Here is a 20165-nt window from a genome sequence, read left to right on the forward strand (position 1 = left end):
GAGTATTAAACATGTTTAATCAAATATCTTTAAAGTACACCTCGCACCAGTGGCACCTGTGTGCAGGTAATGGAATAGGATGGGAATAAGGAAACCTCTGCTGACTCGTTCCATATAGTCAACTTTTCCTGGTGTCTTCACCACTTACCTAGAGTTGACTAACCTACGTCAGTGGGAGAAGGCTCCTACAGCATGGACCTTCTGCTAACGTGACATTATAGGTCATGTTCACCCTTGATCTGGGGGGAAGGCCATAAGATGTCATCATGAAATTATATTAATATAACGGTGTTCTGGAGCTTTTCTCACAATGCCTCCTCTTGAAATTGAGTCAAGTTTCAGTTATGTGGTAGCTTAGCAGGGGCAAACGCAGGATTTGTAGAGGGGGGTTTCCACTCCACGCCAGCAGTGGGCATGACCAGCATGCATGGGGGTGTGGCTATAATATTAGACAGTGCTTGGCTGCTCTCCAACTCTTCCTATCCCCATAATATACATGGGCAATGCTGCGTGCACTACTGTTAGGTGCACGCAGCGCTCCCTTTTCAATCAGAGCCGTGTGAAGCAGGGGCAGGGTCCAGCCACCTCAGTTAGGCTTGGAAGGGGGGTTTCCAGGCACTAGAACCCCCCCCCCCCCCTTCGGTTTGCCTATGCTTAGCCCCCTCCGCCTTCGTAGAGACGGAACCTTAAGCCAGTAACATGTGTTGCAGAAGGTTGGTGTGAGATATTGCTGGGGGTTTCCCTTTAGACAGAGTCGATATGATTCTAAATCCGTTGAAGGAGACCCCCAATTTATGTAGTGTCTGGATTTGCCTGTTCCTGTTGCATATCGTAACTAGGCCATCTTGTTAGATATCTCCGCATGAGCTACATCCAGTTGACAAGAATGTTCTTCAGCACTTCTTTTTCTCTCAGAATAGTACTTTGCCCCTGGTATTGGAGAAGCCCACTACCACAGATAGACACCATCTCTAGAGCCCTAGGGTGTGTGGAGGTGTCGTCTGGGAATGCTTGCCCACTACTGTGTACCTGCTCGCTTTACCCCACCTCTCAGCTCAGTTATGTTGTGTTTTCACGCATTTCAGAGGTTTTCCCCTCAGTCTCTACTGTGGAAACGTAAATTAAGTTGTTTCTCAGGAATCTGCTTATTAGTTCCCTGTGGCATTTGTATTATGTTGTATGGTTTATTGCTTCATGCTGATTTTACCTATTAGGTAGATTTTTTTTGTGCTGATTTTTTTTTTGGGCGTCATTATTCTCTTTCAGGAATCACTAGTTCTACTCGGTATCCTCTGGAGAGAGATGGTTTGCCAGATGTTTCTATACAGTAGCCCACCACAAAACAGAGGGTCACAGGCATTTTTTATACATAACAAGGTTTCTTTTGTACAAAAACATATTTATTGGGACCTAGACAGTTATTTTGTTGTTCTTACAGGTACATTACTTTGACTTAGCTCGCACTTGCCTACTTATGGCCTTTGGAGGTGAGGTCCGAAAGACAAGTAGGAAGGTGGAAGGGGGTGTGTGTGAAGGGGGGGGGGTGACAACATGATATGCGCTTTCATGGCTCGGCCACCTTTGTAAGAAAATGAGGTGGGGTTTGGTAGAGTACTCTGGCAGGACTCCCCGATACTCACGAGTCTCTCGGACATTCCAGGACAGCGGATAAGTATGACTAGGATTACATTTGTTGCAGCGTATTTCCCACATACGACTTTCTTCAAATGATTGCTCTTTGGGCTTGAAGAGTAAAATTATAATATGAGTTTTCTTGGAGGGAATCAACTTGCTATTACACTGCAAATACAATAGACCCAGCCCCTTACGATCTCCCCCTGTGGCCTCCAGGCGCACAATATCTGGTCTCCAAAATTTCCATGTGGTTGACGCATTGAAGACACTGTCATACCGCTGGTAAACCATTCACTCTGTACTCTGATCCCTGTACCTCCCTGGAGAGAGAGGGAGAGAGTCCATAATACTGCTGGATGCTGCAGCTTCAGTGATGCCCAAACTATCCCAGCTGCATGGTCGGATCACTTGTAGTGTCACATTACTTTATCCCCCTAATTATCAGGCTTAGAGGAATACTTTGTAACCCTCCCTGATGTAGTCTACCAGATATCAGGAATATTTAGCAAATAATAACAGTTTTAGTACACTCCCCTGTCCTTTTTGTAGTCTGTGATCAGGGCATGATAATTTGACCAGACAATTTAGTGGTAAATAAAAAATCTGTTTCCTTTTCAGTTTCTCCGTTATACCCATAAGGCTCCACAACTCCTATAGGCGTGCCCAAATATCACACTTTCTCTCCCTTTTCCCTGGCGTTCCTGACAGTGGTGGGGCTCTAACTGTCGGAATACTCCAACTGGGGGGACGAATTGCTCTTGAATAATATAAGGAATTAGGGTAAATTCCACAAATAGACCGGCTTTATGTAACATTGGAAACATGATCTAGATAATGAAGGAGATAGTAGTAAGGTTTGGTAAGAAATAGAAAGTTACCCCCTCTCTATTACTTAGGAGATCATAGTATAAAATCCCCTCTTCTCTCTCCCCTGACACTATATCCCGGCACCCCGACCCTCTCCTGGGATCCTGTCCCCTGAAATTCTCTCTGTTTATAATAAGCAAGATAAACACCAAATTATATGGAGTTCTACAGTTTTTCTGGTATATTCATTAAAACTGAAATTCACAGATTTTTTTTTGCATGTGAGGATACCGGGAATAATAAACTGAATTCCTCCAAAAATAATCACAGAAATCTGCACCACCTGATTTATGTTCCCTGTTCGGCTGCATGGGTGACGGTTCCATTTTAAAAATAATATATGTAACAGGGTTATTGCTTCATAGCAAAAACCTATCCCTTTAGGTCTATGTATGTTACAGAAATATCACTTTTATTTATTTCAGTAATCTTCGTTAAACCTGCAGCCTTTTCTTATTATTATCTTCTCAATTAGGGGTCTATTTATTAAAGTTTTTCGGGGCTTTACCGTTAAAATCCTTATGTATTAATCTAGCATAGCAGCAGATATCGGAGATATCTGCTCCTTTGCACCCATTAGCGTTTTTCTGAGCACTCCCCATAACAATGTACGGGGAGTGCTCAGTAACGCTATGTATTAAAGACTGGCAGGTGAAGTATTTCTCTTTTTTTACTTGTTAATGTACGCCCTCTGAAGCTGGCGCCCTCTGAAGCTGGCGCCCTCTGAAGCTGGCGCCCTCTGAAGCTGGCGCCCTCTGAAGCTGGCGTACATTAACATATGTAAAACATTACACTGAAAACAGTGCTGCTCTGACGAGCAGAGCTGCACAGCGCACGTGTGGAGGGATCACATGATCCCTCCATCACATGCTTCAGGTTCCTGCAGACACGGATCTCTGTGCGCATGCCCGAGTTTACCGGTCGGCGCATGCGCACAGGGATTGAAAGAGGGACCGCAGAGGGAGGAAAAGAGAAGAATCCAGTGCAAGGTAAGTGTAAGACTTCACAGGAGCAGCCGTTTTTCGGAACGGCTGTTCCTGTGTTGATTTTTAATACATATGAGAAACTTTTCAATCCGCATCTATGCGATGAGGATTGAAAAGTTTCTACAGAAAAAAACGAAGGGTCATAAATAGACCCCTTAGTCCGATACCAATAAAATCAATTTGTGGCTTTAATTTTATGAACCTTTTCGGTTTAATCAGTAGATATCACTCTCAGGTTTTGCTGGTATGAAGTAGCACATGATGGTAACATCTATAGGTAAAAATACAAATTTTAGGAGCTTGAACTCTTGACCCAGAGAATGTTCTGAAAGCGCCCGGACAGTTCAGAAGGAAACCTTGGTTTAGCAGAGAAGCTGGCAAACCTCGCACAGTCATGTAAGGATTAAGTCAGATTTGTTAGAAAAAGGCTCCTTTTAAACAGAAAGACCCAGCAAAGGCCAAGATCGGAGCCTGAGGAATGTAATATTTCAGCAAAGCTGTCATGGTGTAACTGTGGAGTTCTACATCACTCACCTCCGCTGTGTTCTTCTCTTACACAGCACAGCAGTGATGGAGAGATGGACGGACTCAGCCCCTCTCCTTACACCCCTGTAATCCAAAGTTTATTCTTAACTCCTGGCCAAAAGGCAACTCCCAGCAGTTGTGATGGGGCTCAGTAACGCTTTGTTATTGTAAAGGACTGTGTTCAGTTTCATGAGGTTCATACCAAGCTGAGGCAATTTGTGGCCCTTCAGTGAAGGCCCAGCAAGTATGCTGAAACTTGTAGTTCCCTGGCAGCTGGACAGGTTGCTCCTTATGCTTTAGATCAGAGGTGGGCTCCCAGAATTACTGGGACCACCTCAATATAAGTGAACTAATCACTTGTGTCATTTTGTTAGTGAGGACAGGGCTGCATGTGACAGGGGCAGTGACATGATGTGAGGAGGGGAATGGAGGCAGCAGGAAGCCACAGACTGAGAGTTATATAGTGGAAGGAGCAGGGTCCCCCGCAGCACAGAGTATATCAGGAGATGAGTGATGTGTTAGTGAGGACAGGGCTGCATGTGACAGGGCCAGTGACATGATGTGAGGAGGGGAATGGAGGCAGCAGGAAGCCACAGACTGAGAGTTATATAGTGGAAGGAGCAGGGTCCCCCGCAGCACAGAGTATATCAGGAGATGAGTGATGTGTTAGTGAGGACAGGGCTGCATGTGACAGGGGCAGTGACATGATGTGAGGAGGGGAATGGAGGCAGCCGGAAGCCACAGACTGAGAGTTATATAGAGGAAGGAGCAGGGTCCCCCAGCAGCACAGAGTATATCAGGGGATGAGTGATGTGTTAGTGAGGGCAGGGCTGCATGTGACAGGGGCAGTGACATGATGTGAGGAGGGGAATGGAGGCAGCAGGAAGCCACAGACTGAGAGTTATATAGAGGAAGGAGCAGGGTCCCCATCAGCACAGAGTATACCAGGAGATTAGTGATGTGTTAGTGAGGACAGGGCTGCATGTGACAGGGGCAGTGACATGATGTGAGGAGGGGAATGGAGGCAGCAGGAAGCCACAGACTGAGAGTTATATAGTGGAAGGAGCAGGGTCTCCCCAGCAGCACAGAGTATGTCAGGAGATGAGTGATGTGTTAGTGAGGACAGGGCTGCATGTGACAGGGGCAGTGACATGATGTGAGGAGGGGAATGGAGGCAGCAGGAAGCCACAGATTGAGAGTTATATAGTGGAAGGAGCACGGACCCCAGCAGCACAGAACAGTGATGTGAGTCTCAAAATCTCAGGAAAATTGCAGTGTCGAAATTACTGATTTAGAATGTGGAAGAACTGCCACAGTTGTACAGATGGAACATGGTTGGTTGGGACATTTTGTACAGCCCAACACCCCATAGCTGTAGTTGATGTGTCATTACATTGTACAGTAGACAAAGCACCACATGACAGGTGTATGATAGCGCCTTTCAAATAAAAAGTGATCCATCTGTATTAAAAATGTTTTTGTTTTTTTAGAACTTTCACTGTTTAAATGGACAATATCATTAAATTTGTGTATAATTTAGATTTGTGTTTTGACATAACCTTTAGGAGGTTACTATTTCTATTTTATTTAATCAGATACACTTTTGTCTCAGTTCAGTTGTTACTGTTTTATTGTTGGAGTAAAGGCTTCTTCTGTTAGAGCTGCTGTTCTTCTTTCTGTCCCATTTATTCCTCGCTCTTAATGGCTTGTTACTGTGCTGTAAGCAATACGCAGTGCTGTCTATAGCCAGAGTCAGACTAATGGAGCAATAACAGCGCTATTGTAGACACTCGGTGGACTCCAAACTAATACAGAGAGAAATATGAAAACAAAAACAACTTTATTTACAGTTTATTTGTAATGTGGACATCGTGTTACATTCCAAGGCATAAAACCAAATCATAATGACAAGAGAGTCCCATATAGATGAAAGCGCTTTAACCCATATATGTGTGATTATATCTGTAAAACTGAACTTCAAGGAGTTAATGCTTCATCATCCCAGGGCGGCCAATTAGAAGGAATGAGGGAGTGCCCTATATAGGTCCCTGTTTGTCACACGTCCGGCCTCACTCTCCCGGACTCCCGAGAAAGCAGGCAAACATCCCGGATCCAGTCATCTCCGTTGTTGGAATGGGGTGGTCCTAACGGCGCAGTACGCGTTGCCACGCCCCCTTGACTGACCCCCTCCTGGACAGCTGCCTTCAAAAGTAGGCAAGTATGGTTTTAATCTTCTTTCACTGCCACAGAGCAGGCACAGTTGGTTGGTAGGAAGGCACTGCGATCAGCGGCTGGGTCATATGGCGTTGTCGCTGATTGCTATAAGGCTCGCCATTGTGAGTCTAGAGGGGGTATACGCAGCGGACGCCAGCTTTAGCGCCGGCCAAGCAGTTAAAGATTTGTTCCGTGCTAAGTGGAGTTGGGCCGTTAGCCGTCCACGCTTGGTTCAGATACCAGTCGGTTTAGCTGTCCCACAGGCACTTTCTCTTCCACGATATAATTTAATAAACTGTGACCTTCTTCTCCACTTATACAAGTCTCAGTGTCTTTTATTATTTATATTAAGTTAAGTTAAGAGAAGGTTGTGGTATAAAGTAAGAAAACATCCCAGTTATGCAGTTTATAGCATTTCCTTAATACCAGCAATGAATGTGGGAAGGGGTTAATGGAGGGGTAATCTTTAAATCTGGGAATGGGATAGCATTTGGTTTTGTTTGGGGATATGCTATAATCCTGTCAGAGTAACTGCTGATTCCTGTGTGCCCGTTACAGCATGTAGTGGAGGGGGGATTTTCTTTGTCAAAGTAATATTCAGCCTATGATTTCATGAGGAAGGAACCAACGACATTACTGAGACATTCTCATCCCACAAAATACCTGCCTCAACAATTTGTGATAATGCAGCTAATCAGGAAGATGTGACATCGCTGAGACACTTTGGGAGTACACTGAACTTGTTAATAAATGAATGTAGAGTATTAATTCATTCACCCAAGAAGTTTGGTACAACCCACAAAATGGCTGCCTCCACGCTTGTAGACAACAGCTACTCTTAACAGTTGTTTGGGATAATACTGCTGCACAGATAAATTACCGCATTGGAAGATTTCTTTTCATGCACTTATTATAGCGTACCTTTGTGACTACATGTCAGTGCTGGTAAGATGTTGGTCATCATTGCTGAAAGCAGTATGTGGTCTCAGTTATTTCAGCTTACATTGTCTCATAGTGGGTGTGAGCCGCTATATCAGTGGTGTGGTCTGATTTATAAGTAATGGAGAGCAACATTGTACAGTATACTGAGAGAGAGGCCGTTTCCATGGAGACAGAATGCTGCTTCTGTGCTGATACTTTGTATCATATTTGAGCTGAAAACTAGTTTGTCTTGTAAAGTTGTGTAAGGAAGTGTCCTGGGGGTAAATGTATCATAGTGCAGGTTGTACAAGTTGCCGGAAATCGTCGAGATCACCACTTAAATTTAAAGCGGCGCTGCTTTGTAAAGGGAAATTTACAAGGCAGCGCCGCTTTAAATTTAAGCGGTCATCTCGACGATTTCCGGCAACTTGTACAACCCGCACTATGATACATTTACCCCCTGGAGTTAATACAATCTAAGTTGCTCTGACAAGCAATAAAATATAATCCACTCCATATTATAATAATAAATATAAATATATATATATATATATATATATATATATATATATATATATATATATATAAATAAATATATATATATATATATATATATATATATATATATATATATATATATATATATATATGCACTCAAAACTCACCTCTTCATCAAAGCCTACCAACCATCTACTTAACCCCCATCTCCTCCCTTTAGCTCGTCCTCCCTTCTCTCCTCTTGCCTCAACTGGCTCCTCTTGTGCCTGGTCTGTTTACCCTCCCTTAGGATGTAAGCTCGTATGAGCAGGGCCCCCTCCCCTCCTGTCTCCATACCTGTTCTTCCGCTCCGTCTTTACTGCATATGACTACCCGGAGTTTCTGAAGTATTGGTACTTTTTGTTCATTGTTCTGTATGGTTTCACCCTGTATAGTCTACTGTTAGTACTGTGTGCGGCGCTGCGGATACCTTGTGGCGCCTAACAAATAAATGATAATAATAATATATATATATATATATATGTGTGTGTGTATGTATGTGTGTGTGTATATATATATATATATATATATATATATATATATATATATATATATATATAGTTAACCCGTGCACGATACTCATGCATTCTAGTCAAATCAAGATACTTAAGGTCTTAAAAAGGTTCTTGTCATGCATTTGGGCCTAGCCCAGGCCTCCTCAGGGGAAGATCGTTACTTCCCGACGCAAGCGGCCTTTTTAATGTGTGTTCATGAGGTAAAATTACCTCACGAAAGTGAGTTTGACCCCTCAACTCGTAAATTTAGCCTTTACTACCCCTCCCACGGGGGGAAGGGGGGATGATGGAAGTTAACTGACTTGACTATTCTAATTTTTTTGTCAAATAATGTCAGTATACTAAATTTCAGGTCAATTGGATGAGCCCTTTCTGAGAAAATAGTTTTTTCCACACACACACACACACACTAACACACTAACGCACGCCTCTACACATGTGTGTTCATGAGGTAAAATTACCTCATGAAAATGAGTTTGAGCCCTACCAAATTTCAGCCCATTTTGAATTTTTTTTCCCACACACACTAAGAATTTAGTAGGTCAGTGTATAACTCTGCCCAGCAGGTGGCGCTGCAACTTGTTTGTTTTTTTTCCACACACACACAGACAGACGCCACTAAGCATTTATATATTAGATATATATATATATATATGGATCTATAGTTGTTGAACAACTGTGACATACTGTTGTGATTTATCTCTCTATGTCTTTGTATTAAATTCTGTATTTTTCTTATTGCTGCTGCTGGTCTGTTTGTTTATTGAACAGCTATGGATCCTGTTTTTTGAATCATGGACTATGCACAGCTTTTCAAGTTATTGATTTACTTATTGTGAATTGCGTGCATCCTGGTATATATATCTATGTACCCACACCGCACATGCTTGTCTTTAGAATTTTTCCAAGACAATTACTAGTCTGATTGCATTCCTCACTTGTTGCTACAGTCACAATACCTGACACCAGAAACTACCTCATTATAATTCCAACAACGGTGATGCCTTGTGCTCCGAGCAGAAGAGCTTACAGCCAGGTCACGTTTATAGCTAATTCTTCCATTTGATATCTAGATGAATAAAAGTATTAAAATATTTATAATATTACTGCAATAATGGAATTACTATTTTGCTAGCAGTTCTGTGATAGATTTCCTTTCAGTCATACGTGTATATCGCATATTTGGGAATAGCCATGTTTTGCACAGTAGAGTGTAAGATAAAGTCGGGTCTCACAGTGTTTATCAGACGTGTGACAGTTTTTGGACATGTATGAAAGCGAAGAATCTTCTCCAGAACCTCATCTAGTCCATCGGCTCTTTGTTCCACCATCATACCACATCTGACTAGCGAGATAGTTTTTTGGAAAGGATTTACCCATCCACCTAATACCCTGCTAACAGCTGATAAGATGGAATACTTTGATTTAAAGTGTCATGACAGAATGACATAAAGCATATTAACAGTAATTACGGGCATGTTTCCAGGAGATTCATTATGATCAGAGACTCTTCTCCAAAAATGTAACATGTACAATTGCTCACAGATTATAAATCCTTTGCATTGCGATATCTTTCATTGTAATCATTATCATTCTTTTGTTCTTAACGTCGTAATTTTTTATCTGGTGTGCTTGATTTGTAAGCTCTGATACCGTGACACAGACTCGCCGCTGTTTCCAAGATGGTTGAGCAGATGCCAACTTGAGAAATGTCCTATTGTCCGTGTGCCAGGGAAACAGAGGGTCTGTGTGCGGACTGAACAAGTCTACAGTATAGCTTCATTAGAAGTAGGAGGAATATTACACCAGCCGGGTAATGGGGCAGTCATCGAGGCGACCTCGGAGCAGTCAGCGGTGAATTCTTGTTCAGCCGTACAATGCCGCGGTTTATTGAGTGGCTGGTGGTATAACATGACTGCAGACAAATATTATAATAATACAAAATGGGCCTTTAATTAGCAGTGCGACAATGTGATAGTTTGTCAGTCTCTGGCAGCCCGGAGCAGCTGCTTATAAAACATTGTGTTTATCAGATAATAAATCATGTGATACCTGCTAATTAAACGCATTGCGCCGTCTTCTCATATGCGGAATAATAGTTACAGTTTCTCCTAGGTATGAATTGGGTGCTTTGGTTTGTTGCAATCGACTACAACAATTATTAATTTTTTTAAAAAAATTTGGAATCGTCATCATCTATTTATATAGCGCCACTAATTCCGCAGCGCTGTACAGAGAACTCACTCACATCAGTCCCTGCCCCATTGGAGCTTACAGTCTAAATTCCCTAACACAGACACCCACAGACTAGGATCAATTTGATAACAGCCAATTAACCTACTAGTATGTTTTTGGAGTGTGGGAGGAAACCGGAGCACCCGGAGGAAACCCACGCAAACACAGGGAGAACATACAAACTCCTCACAGATAAAGTCATGGTCAGGAATTGAACTCATGACCCCAGTGCTGAGAGGCAGAAGTGCTAACCACTGAGGCACCGTGCTGCCCGGCGACCCTATTCCCCAACTAACAGATGATGGGACTCCCAAGCTCGAGAATAACTCACCCCCAGCACATCTATTCTCCCATAGGCCTTCATGTCCAGTAAATACCATACTTATCTCCAGAAGTTTACATTCACATCTGAGACTTTAAGTCCACATGGGTGAGTCTGTCCTGAATGGAAAGAATATAGCGTCAATATACCTCCCATGGTTGTGATAGATGCAAATAGGGCATAGTTGCTCTATTTCCAGTCTGGGAGAGTCTGGGAGACTCCGGAATTTCTAGGAGGTCTACCAGACTCTTGGGAGAGCGGTGTATACTCCCGACTCCTTCCTGCTTCCATGGGGGAGCTTAATGAGAGGGAATCACGACATCCTGGCCCCACCTCCCACTGTATTATGCCTGTTAATGACGCGATTCATGTGGTAAGCTGATCCTACCTCTCCCGCGCACTCAGCCCCACGACATCTCCCCCGTGAAATCCAGGAGGGGAACTTAAAACGGATGGCAAGTATGGGATAGGGATTAATTCCAAATATAATAAATACAACTTCTGTTACAACTTTGCAAGGTAGGTTGTAGGTTGGTCAGTGTGAAAAAATACATGTAATACATATTTTGGAGGAAGTTGGATATACAATAAATCTCCTTTAAAACTTGACTTGTCGTCCACACACAATGGAGGCAGCTACTTAGTGTTCTGATATTCATTAAATTCAGTCTATCAATTGTCTAAGAGCCGGTGCGTTATGAATATACGTCTAGTACTAGTCCGACATTGGCTCAGTGATGTCACTGACGGAATGCAAAGTGGTCCAGCCCCCTAAATGGCAGCATGTAGGTGACAGGTCAACGTTAAGTAAACTCTATTTATTTAAAAAAGGAAAATAAATGTTGTTAAATATTTGCTTTAATTTTGCCTTGTAAATGTAATTGTTAAAACATACTGTGCCCTGGATGAGAAGCCGGATCTTTGTACGAATTGGCATTCTGCAAACTCTGATAGATCCGACTGTTTGATCTAAAAGGTCGGATCTTACAGGGAACACAGTTAAGCTGGGTCAGGGGCGGATCCAGAAGTTAATTGTACCCGGGGCGATTTAGGGGGGGCGATTTAGCCCCGCCCCCCTTTTTGACACCTAAGGCTGCTGACGGCTGCACACTATGTGCAGATCCGTTCAGCAGAGAGAGTTAGGGAGAGAGTCCTGCCCAACTACTCTGATTGTGTCAATCAGAGCAGTTGGGCAGGACTCTCTCCCTAACTCTCTCTGCTGAACGGATCTGCACATAGTGTGCAGCCGCCGGCAACAAGCCCCTGCTAGGGTGGGCGATCGCCCCGATCGCCCCCCCCCCCCCCCCCCCCGGATCCGCCACTGAGCTGGGAGCTGGGTACACACTAATGTAATCTGCTTCAGATGTCATTTCTGTAGCGATTTTACCTACGATCGGAAGTCCAGATGAGCAGCCAATTCATGTGTACACACTATACAGTTTATCTGTGATCTTCATCTCTCATAAGAGATGGTGACTGTACACTGTACCGATATCAGCCTACGCTGCTGGTCCTGAGTGCGTACACATTTGCCCGACAATTGTTCCATTGTTGTTTGTGATTTTTCGGAAGTTTAGAAAGCCAAGTAAACAGATACGTTGTGCTTTGGTACGATAATACATGTTCGTGGGAGTGTACACACAGTTGCGATGTCTGACCAAACGGCCGTTTGTTGTGTGATCTGCACGATCATCGCACAGGTCTGTACCCAGCGTTAGATGCAGGAATTTTCTGAAGGATTTTCCAGCTGAACTGATAGATATCTGGAAGATCCAGACCAGATGCTGACAGATATAACCCTAAAATGACTAATTATCTCTTTATATTTAGAATGTAAGCGACTAAACATTGTGAGCGGTTTATCTACTCCTCTCAATATCTGATTTCCGTTCACTTTCCAGGCTGACAGGGAACGAACCGTTGACAATTCTCCCCCTGACCTCAGAAACGGAGGGAGCAGCAGAGAAAGCGCATTACAAAATCTGTGACCGACTGAAGCTTGAGCGGAAGCAGCGTAGGATGTGCCGACGAGACCCCGGGGTAGCGGAGACCCTCATGGAGGCCATAAGCATGAGCGCCCAGGAGTGCGAGTACCAATTCCACTTTGAACGCTGGAACTGCACCCTGGAGGGACGATACAGAACCAGTTTACTGAAACAAGGTAAGGGCCGTTACTTCAGTCAGTTTGATGTGCTTTAGAACATACTTAATTACTTTTGCGAAGTTCTTTCCGGGAGAGGAGCGTGACTGGAGGGCGGAGGGGTGAGGCGCGGCCATTCGCGTCATTTTGGCCCTGCCCCCCCGCGACAAAACGTCATTGCCGTTGCGGGGGGCTGGGCCAAAATGAAGCGATTCACCACTAATTGCGTCATTTTGGGAAGACAGTAGCGAAATGCGGGAGACTTGCCAGCTCTCCCGGGAGTCTATGGGACCGACTCGGACATTCCGGGAGAGTTGGCAAGAATGCTTTAGAAGTGGCGTGCTCCATCTATACATCCCGATAATTATAGAGCCACTGGCAGCTGATGTCACTAATATATATTTTATACCCGCTATGAACTGAGTCATACGTAAATATTTAGAGCACTCTGGTCAGGCTCATTGTTTCTATTACCTCCAAAACGTATGATTGCTGCGGACATGTTGTGTTTCTTCCTGCCCCGATCCACACTACTCCTGCAAACCAACCCATCCCCCATCACTTGCCCCGTGCAGACCCCGTCTGGTGTATAAGCCGGACCTGTTTTCAAGTCATAGTTCTGTAAAGTGCAGCAACATACACCCCAAAATTGAAAAGTTGAACCATGAAGTTAAAATATATTTTTCAGCATTACCCCCCGACATCCCCTGCAGCTTGGTTAAAAAGTAAAGTAATACCTCCGCCTCTGTTAGAGCCCTCCCACATCTTTAGAACAGTGTCCTTGATGGGATCTGATGTAGGTCAAAAAGCTGAGCCTGCAGTCATTTGAGTTACTGTGACATCACTGCCACCTCCCTTTTTATGATTTTCACCAATCCACACACTGCATTTGTCAGTCACTATCTGCCTCTTAGATAGAGAAGCACCTCCCCCCTTAACCATAGTATGAGAACAGCAGGTATACACACAATTAGTATGAGGACAGCGTCTTGCTGGGGCTTTCAAATATTTTGATAGAGAAAACTGAGATAACCAGGTAGACCTAGGATTTGTAAGTATCATAAAGCAATTCAGTCTTTTCTGCTGAGGCTTCAAAATGCTGTGAAACGGTAGGGATATACGCAATATGTATAATTACCGCTGGATGGCTGCAAATTGCCACTGAACCTATATGTTAGAAGCTATGGAAATAAAGGAATTTATTAAATAGCAAAATGCAGACAATTCAGTTTTTTATGTGGCCCAAAGATTAGGGCTCTCGGCAGTAGTGGTCCATTGTCCTGATGAGCCCAGACTGTTCTTCTGGGGTGTGAGCCTGCTCAGGAGAACAAGGCAGAGGGACTCTGCGGAGGCGGGCAATAGTTAGCTCTGGGGCCGGGCATTGCCGCATTCAGCATTTGATATGTACTACCCTGAATGTTTTACTCCGTTCTGTTTATTTGTATAGAATTGGACAGAGGATTATGGGCAATTTAGTTCCTAAATACACCGGAGGATAAAGATACAAATAGATTCACATTCCTGTACGTTCACAATACAGAATTTAATTTGTTCCTGTCGTATCTGGAAATTTGCAGAGCAATAGACACAAATGGGAATAATTGTTAATAGAATTGTGTACATAGTATGACAGTATTTCTGTTAAAACAATGTTTTGGCTCAGGTAAGAGTTGTATGTGTCATAATAGAGCCAGTGATTGGCAAATGGCAGATGGTTTACACTGTTGTGTTTTTTGTTCACTTGATATTAAGTGTCCTGTAACCCTTCCAGGGATTTTTTTCATGTGTTAAATACCAGAAAGATTCAATAGTGAAGCAAGTGGTAGGGTGAATGTGACATACACTGCGGTGATGCCTACTGTAGAAAGCGTTCATGTATGGGTGGATCTAGGGCCAATTTTGCCAGGTTGTAGGGACAGCGGACCACAGTAAGGCTGCAGGAGCTAATCCGTGCGCCCAGCCAGTTCAGCTGCTCCCCAAAATAAGTTCCGAGCCCCTAATCTGCTAATTACAGAGCAGGCATCGGAACCAGTGCGGGGGGACGGGGGAGCAGTGTGTGATAGTCGCATTGAAGGAGGCAGAGAATAATATAGTCCATCTGACCCTCGCACAGTGATTTTTGATTCATCATCATCATCATCAGTTATTTATATAGCGCCACTAATTCCGCAGCGCTGTACAGAGAGCTCACTCACATCAGTCCCTGCCCCATTGGAGCTTACAGTCTAAATTCCCTAACACACACACACAGAGAGAGATACTAGGGTCAATTTTGATAGCAACCAATTAACCTACCAGTATGTTTTTGGAGTGTGGGAGGAAACCGGAGCACCCGGAGGAATACCCCCATGCAAACACGGGGAGAACATAAATCGTTCACCTTCTAAAAGCAAGAGACACTAATAAATATTTTTTTGTGTGTTGTATGTTTCTTTAATTATAGGGTCATATCCTGTAATTAATGTCACAAAACTTAAATGTGAAGGTAAAGTTTTTCCTTGTGTTATTCATGTAGAATTGTCGTGTGTGTTGGGCCACATTATCTCTATCAGAACCTTGTACAGCGGTCAAATCTCTCCCAGTGATTTCTCTCGCTCCATTTGTCATGTGGCTGCCGTCATCTAATTGTATCGTGTAACACTGACTTAAATATTATGAATCATGATTTACACTACCATAATCCACCTTTAAAGAAGACTTGTCACCGGGTCCTATAATATTATTTTAAATATTGTATATTAAAAGAACTGGTTGTGGATCGAGCAGTTTGTTCTGTGATCCTTACTGACAGTTAGAATAGAGTGCTAGCTCCCAGGCACAGTGCGTAGATTAAAATGCTCTTTTCCGCGAACGGTTCCCTGGGGAGATCCTTTTCTAATTTATTTATGTTTGCTTAGTAGTAAGACAAAGCAAAAAAATCAAAGTACCTGGGGACACATTTTGGTTTACAATGGGGTAGATTGTGTTCTCATATTCATTTTTCTACTACACATCTGTGAAAGAACATGAAAATAGTTTTTTCAGTGTTGAGTAGCAATATTACAATAACAATTAGCTGACAGTGTTTTCTGTATCTCAGAGAGTCTGTGGTAGCCCCCCCGTTGGCTGAAGTTTGCCGATTTGACTTCTAAAGTTACCAATTTTCATAACTTTGACAACACATTATTATAATAGAGGGAAAATCAAATTGTTTTACTAGGGTGCGAGCATTTATTGTTAGCAATTTTTTAAATTCTTGCATTCTGTGCTTAACGAATGTAGAAGTGGGTGGAGCTAAAACCAGCCTTTACCCAATCAGAGCACAGGGATATTGAGTATAACTTCTGTCCCCCGCTGATGAACAGATCGTTGTATAATAATGGAAACAAGATACTTTTAGGGAAGAAAAGTTGTTTAAAAAAGTTGCTTTGTTCATTGTGATATTTTTATTATTAAACTTATTGTTTAAAAATGAGACTTTAAACAACAATTTTACTAATTACACTTCTTAAATGATCCCCATGAGCGAATTTACTGCAATTCAGTCCACACATTAATTTGGGATCCCCCAACCAGCCAAAATTTGCCAAACTCTTAATGCTGGATTCTCCCTCGCTATGATATGTGTTAGGTACAGCAGTATATGTGGCATGGGGCAGCTGTGACAGTGATGACTTATTAGCTTTGGTAGTATATGAAAAGAACATCTGCAGAATGAGTGACGGGGTCTGTGGTATGTTCCGGTCACAAGTCACAAACATTTTAACTCTTGGTTACCCGTGTGAGAAAAACCCACAGGTTCAAATCAGTTTACGGTGTGATTTACACGTCCAGCCGCAGGGTCGGTAATGCGAGCGATAGTGCGAGTGTAGGAAGCCAAGATCTATTTATATACCCTCAACACAACATACCATCACTTTCCTGTCCCCTGGGATAGAGCATAGAGACTCTGCACCTCCTGTAGCCGTAGCACTCAGCGTGCATATTGCTGTACACTCGCTCCAGGGCGTCTGGGCCTTATCCAAATTTTGCTATGCGTCCGGGGTAATCACTGTGCCACCCCTGCCCCCGCCATGTCCCTGTATTTGCACGTAGCAGAGCCTCCAAATAGGACCACTTTCTCCTGGTACAAAATGCTCCGCTCCTAAACTTCCCACTTAATTTATTATTGCAGTTACCTTTGCTGAATACATTGATGAGAGAGTTGTCGTTAAACATCTCATTTCATTAATTCATCGTTGTTACATTTTCATAATGCACTAAACACTGTGCAAAACCATACTAGGTTTAATTCCTCTTTAATAACATAAGAATCACTGGTGTGATGTAACTCAGATATCAGCCCTATCTAGTGTAACGTGCAGTAGATTGGCGAAAGCTTGTTTCTGATTGCATAGGCAAACCGAGGGGGTTTCCTAGTGCCTGGAAACCCCCCTCCAAGCCTGGGGCACTATATAAATGAGGTAGCTGAGCCTTCCCCCGCTTCACACGGCTCTGCTTTAAAAGGGAGAGCTGCGTGCACCTAGCAGTAGCGCACGCAGCATTGCCCATGTATATTATATAATAGGAAGTGTTGGAGAGCAGCCAAGCACTGTCTAATATTATAGCCACGCCCCCAAGCATGCTGGTCTCGCCCACTGGCGGCGTGGTGTGGAAAACCCCCTCTACAAATCCTGCGTTTACCCCTGGATTGGTTGTTTTTTTTCTTCATTGAAGACGGATCGCTGCTTCCGTGCCCCTAATGGAAAAAAAGGTGCAAAAATCAAAATGTGCAAATGGATGCGGCACACTTGAGGCTTTCCTCTAAAGAGGAAGGGCACCCCTATCGCTGATCCTAAAGGATATCGCCCTCAAGACTAGGAGGTGTCCCTTTACCTTGGGATCCGTCGAAGCTGCACCAAGGGTTCGTAAACTTGTCCAGCCCCAGGAACGGAGGGTATGAAAGGTCTGGGGGGGGTGTATTAGATTTTCGGAGAACCACGACCTCTTGATCCATGAAAAAACCCATAAAAGTGGAGGTCACAATCAAGGCGTGCAGTAAATAGTGCCACGTGGGTACGGCTCCAGTCTCGTGGCCGGGCAAATATAAAAATTCTCCCGTCCAGCCAAAAGTCCCAAGAAATGGGAGGCTCTTGCAGAGAAAGAAAAGTGGTGAAATTCGGTATAGTGCATTTTATATCACGTGACGGTGGATCATTAGGGGGATTCTCAGGCACCCCCAGGTCTGTTACTGCTGATCCCTGAGATAGTCTGTCCTAATTATGTGAATGAGTAATTACTCTGGATGTCAGGGTTCAGATCTCAATCACTGTTGACTTTCTGACCTGCCCCCGTTAATTGCTGACATAGGAACTCAGATCCCTTTTTTTCCTAATTGACCCACAAAGAATTGAGAATAATCCGACATGTTAAAAAAGTTTCTCCTGTTATCCTGTTGTCTGTGGAATCGTCAGTGTTAATTATGATTCACATTTGCAGCTGTACTGAAGCCAGCATTGTATCTCACAATCTGCGGATGATTTCAAATGGGAACCAAAGAATTCTAGATATAAATATGCAAATAAGCAGCATTTGTTCTCCTTCTATACAGACTGATTAAACACTGCCGGCGTCCAGCATGGATACAAGTGCGAGATTACGCTTCTGTCTATACTACATGATTGCAATGTTTAATCATTTTATATGAAGCTATTTTGTATATGTGGTCATTTGCATATGTCTACCCACAATTCCCTGGTGCAGACGACACTCCTGTTAATACTGCTCTAATACTTTTAACAGCTTTTTCACTCTTAGGGCTAGATTTACTAAGCTGCGGGTTTGAAAAAGTGGGGATGTTGCCTATAGCAACCAATCAGATTCTAGCTTTCATTTATTTAGTACCTTCTACAAAATGACAGCTAGAATCTGATTGGTTGCTATAGGCAACATCCCCACTTTTTCAAACCCGCAGCTTAGTAAATCTAGCCCTTAGTGTAATATGTACAGTGCAAAATTTACGTGCTCTGCAAACTTTGAAGCGTCACTGTACTGGAAGAAGTTGGCGTAGGTCTTCTTAAACTCTTTTAACACCTTAACCTTTATAGATGATTTGTTATTCAAGGCGTCAAATAGTTTTGTATGTTGTATTTTGGAAATCTAGTTGTAACTGGAAAGATAAAATCTCATTGAGGGAGAGAAGTGGGAGAGGAAGACTGAGGATGAAATAAAGGAGAGAATGGCACAGAAGGTAGAAAATGACAATGATAGAGATTTAAAGGGCTTTACGTTTATTTTACCCTCTTCTATGGCACTCAAATCTCCCCTCTCCCCTCCTCTGCAACTCCTACCCCCTCCCCAACCTGATTGTGTCCTTTCCCCTGGGATTCTGTCACCTTTTATTTGTAGTATATTTATTTCATGAAGATTAAATACAGCATAGCCTAAACACAATGCACTGTGAAACGTAAATCAGACATACTATCTCAGGGGCAAACGCAGGATTTGTAGAGGGGGGTTTTCACACCACGCCGCCAGTGGGCGTGACCAGCATGCATGGGGGCGTGGCTATAATATTAGACAGTGCTTGGCTGCTCTCCAACTCTTCCTATTCCTATAATATACATGGGCAATGCTGCATGCACTACTGTTAGGTGCACGTAGCTCTTTCTTTTCAAGCAGAGCCGTGTGAAGCGGTGGCAGGGTTCAGCCACCTCAATTATACAGTGCTCCAGGCTTGGATGGGGGTTTCCAGGCACTAGGAACCCCCCGCCCCCCCGCCCCCCCCCTGGTTTACCTATGTATCTAGCATAATACAAGACATAAGGTACACTATTTTACATTCTCCACTATATATCAAGTCCTGCACTATTCATTCATCACTTCAACAAGACAACTGTTCCAACAGTATAGTAATGGGTGTAAGGGGGTAAACGGGTGTGAGGGGGTAAGGGAGGGTAATCACAATCCTAAAACTTTATTAGCAGACTAACATTCAACAAAGTTCAAGCAGTGTGATGGGGAAGGGAAGGAAGATTAAGGGGCGGGAATCACAGACACATATAGGGAGAAGGAGAAGAATTCAGTCCTCTTCCTCAGGACTGTCCATGGAGATATAGTATCTTAGCGGGCTGTGGATCATCCTGTGACCGTCCCGGATAGTCATTTTTCTCCCTTGTCAATATAAGACAATTCCTCCCCGGCAATAAAACGTCATTACCACAGTTCACAGGGTGCCAGGACTCCTGAATTGCCCAATGATCGCGGGTACCAGGATATAGTCCGTAGAGTGCTGACTCGGACGTTAGTCA

The 20165-nt window shown here is 43.4% G+C and overlaps 1 protein-coding gene across 2 annotated transcripts in view; it reads left to right on the forward strand.

Moving 5' to 3' along the window:
• WNT9A (Wnt family member 9A) overlaps positions 1-20165 on the forward strand; it is a 118206-nt gene that overhangs the window by 81257 nt on the left and 16784 nt on the right. For both annotated transcript variants that reach the window (XM_075214147.1, XM_075214148.1), the window contains one exon: positions 12659-12918. In XM_075214147.1, the coding sequence (XP_075070248.1) occupies positions 12659-12918 (260 nt within the window). The remainder of the gene's footprint in view (positions 1-12658; positions 12919-20165) is intronic.

This window comes from Mixophyes fleayi, chromosome 5 (assembly GCF_038048845.1).
Source record: "Mixophyes fleayi isolate aMixFle1 chromosome 5, aMixFle1.hap1, whole genome shotgun sequence".
In the NCBI taxonomy this organism is placed as follows: Eukaryota; Metazoa; Chordata; class Amphibia; order Anura; family Limnodynastidae; genus Mixophyes; species Mixophyes fleayi.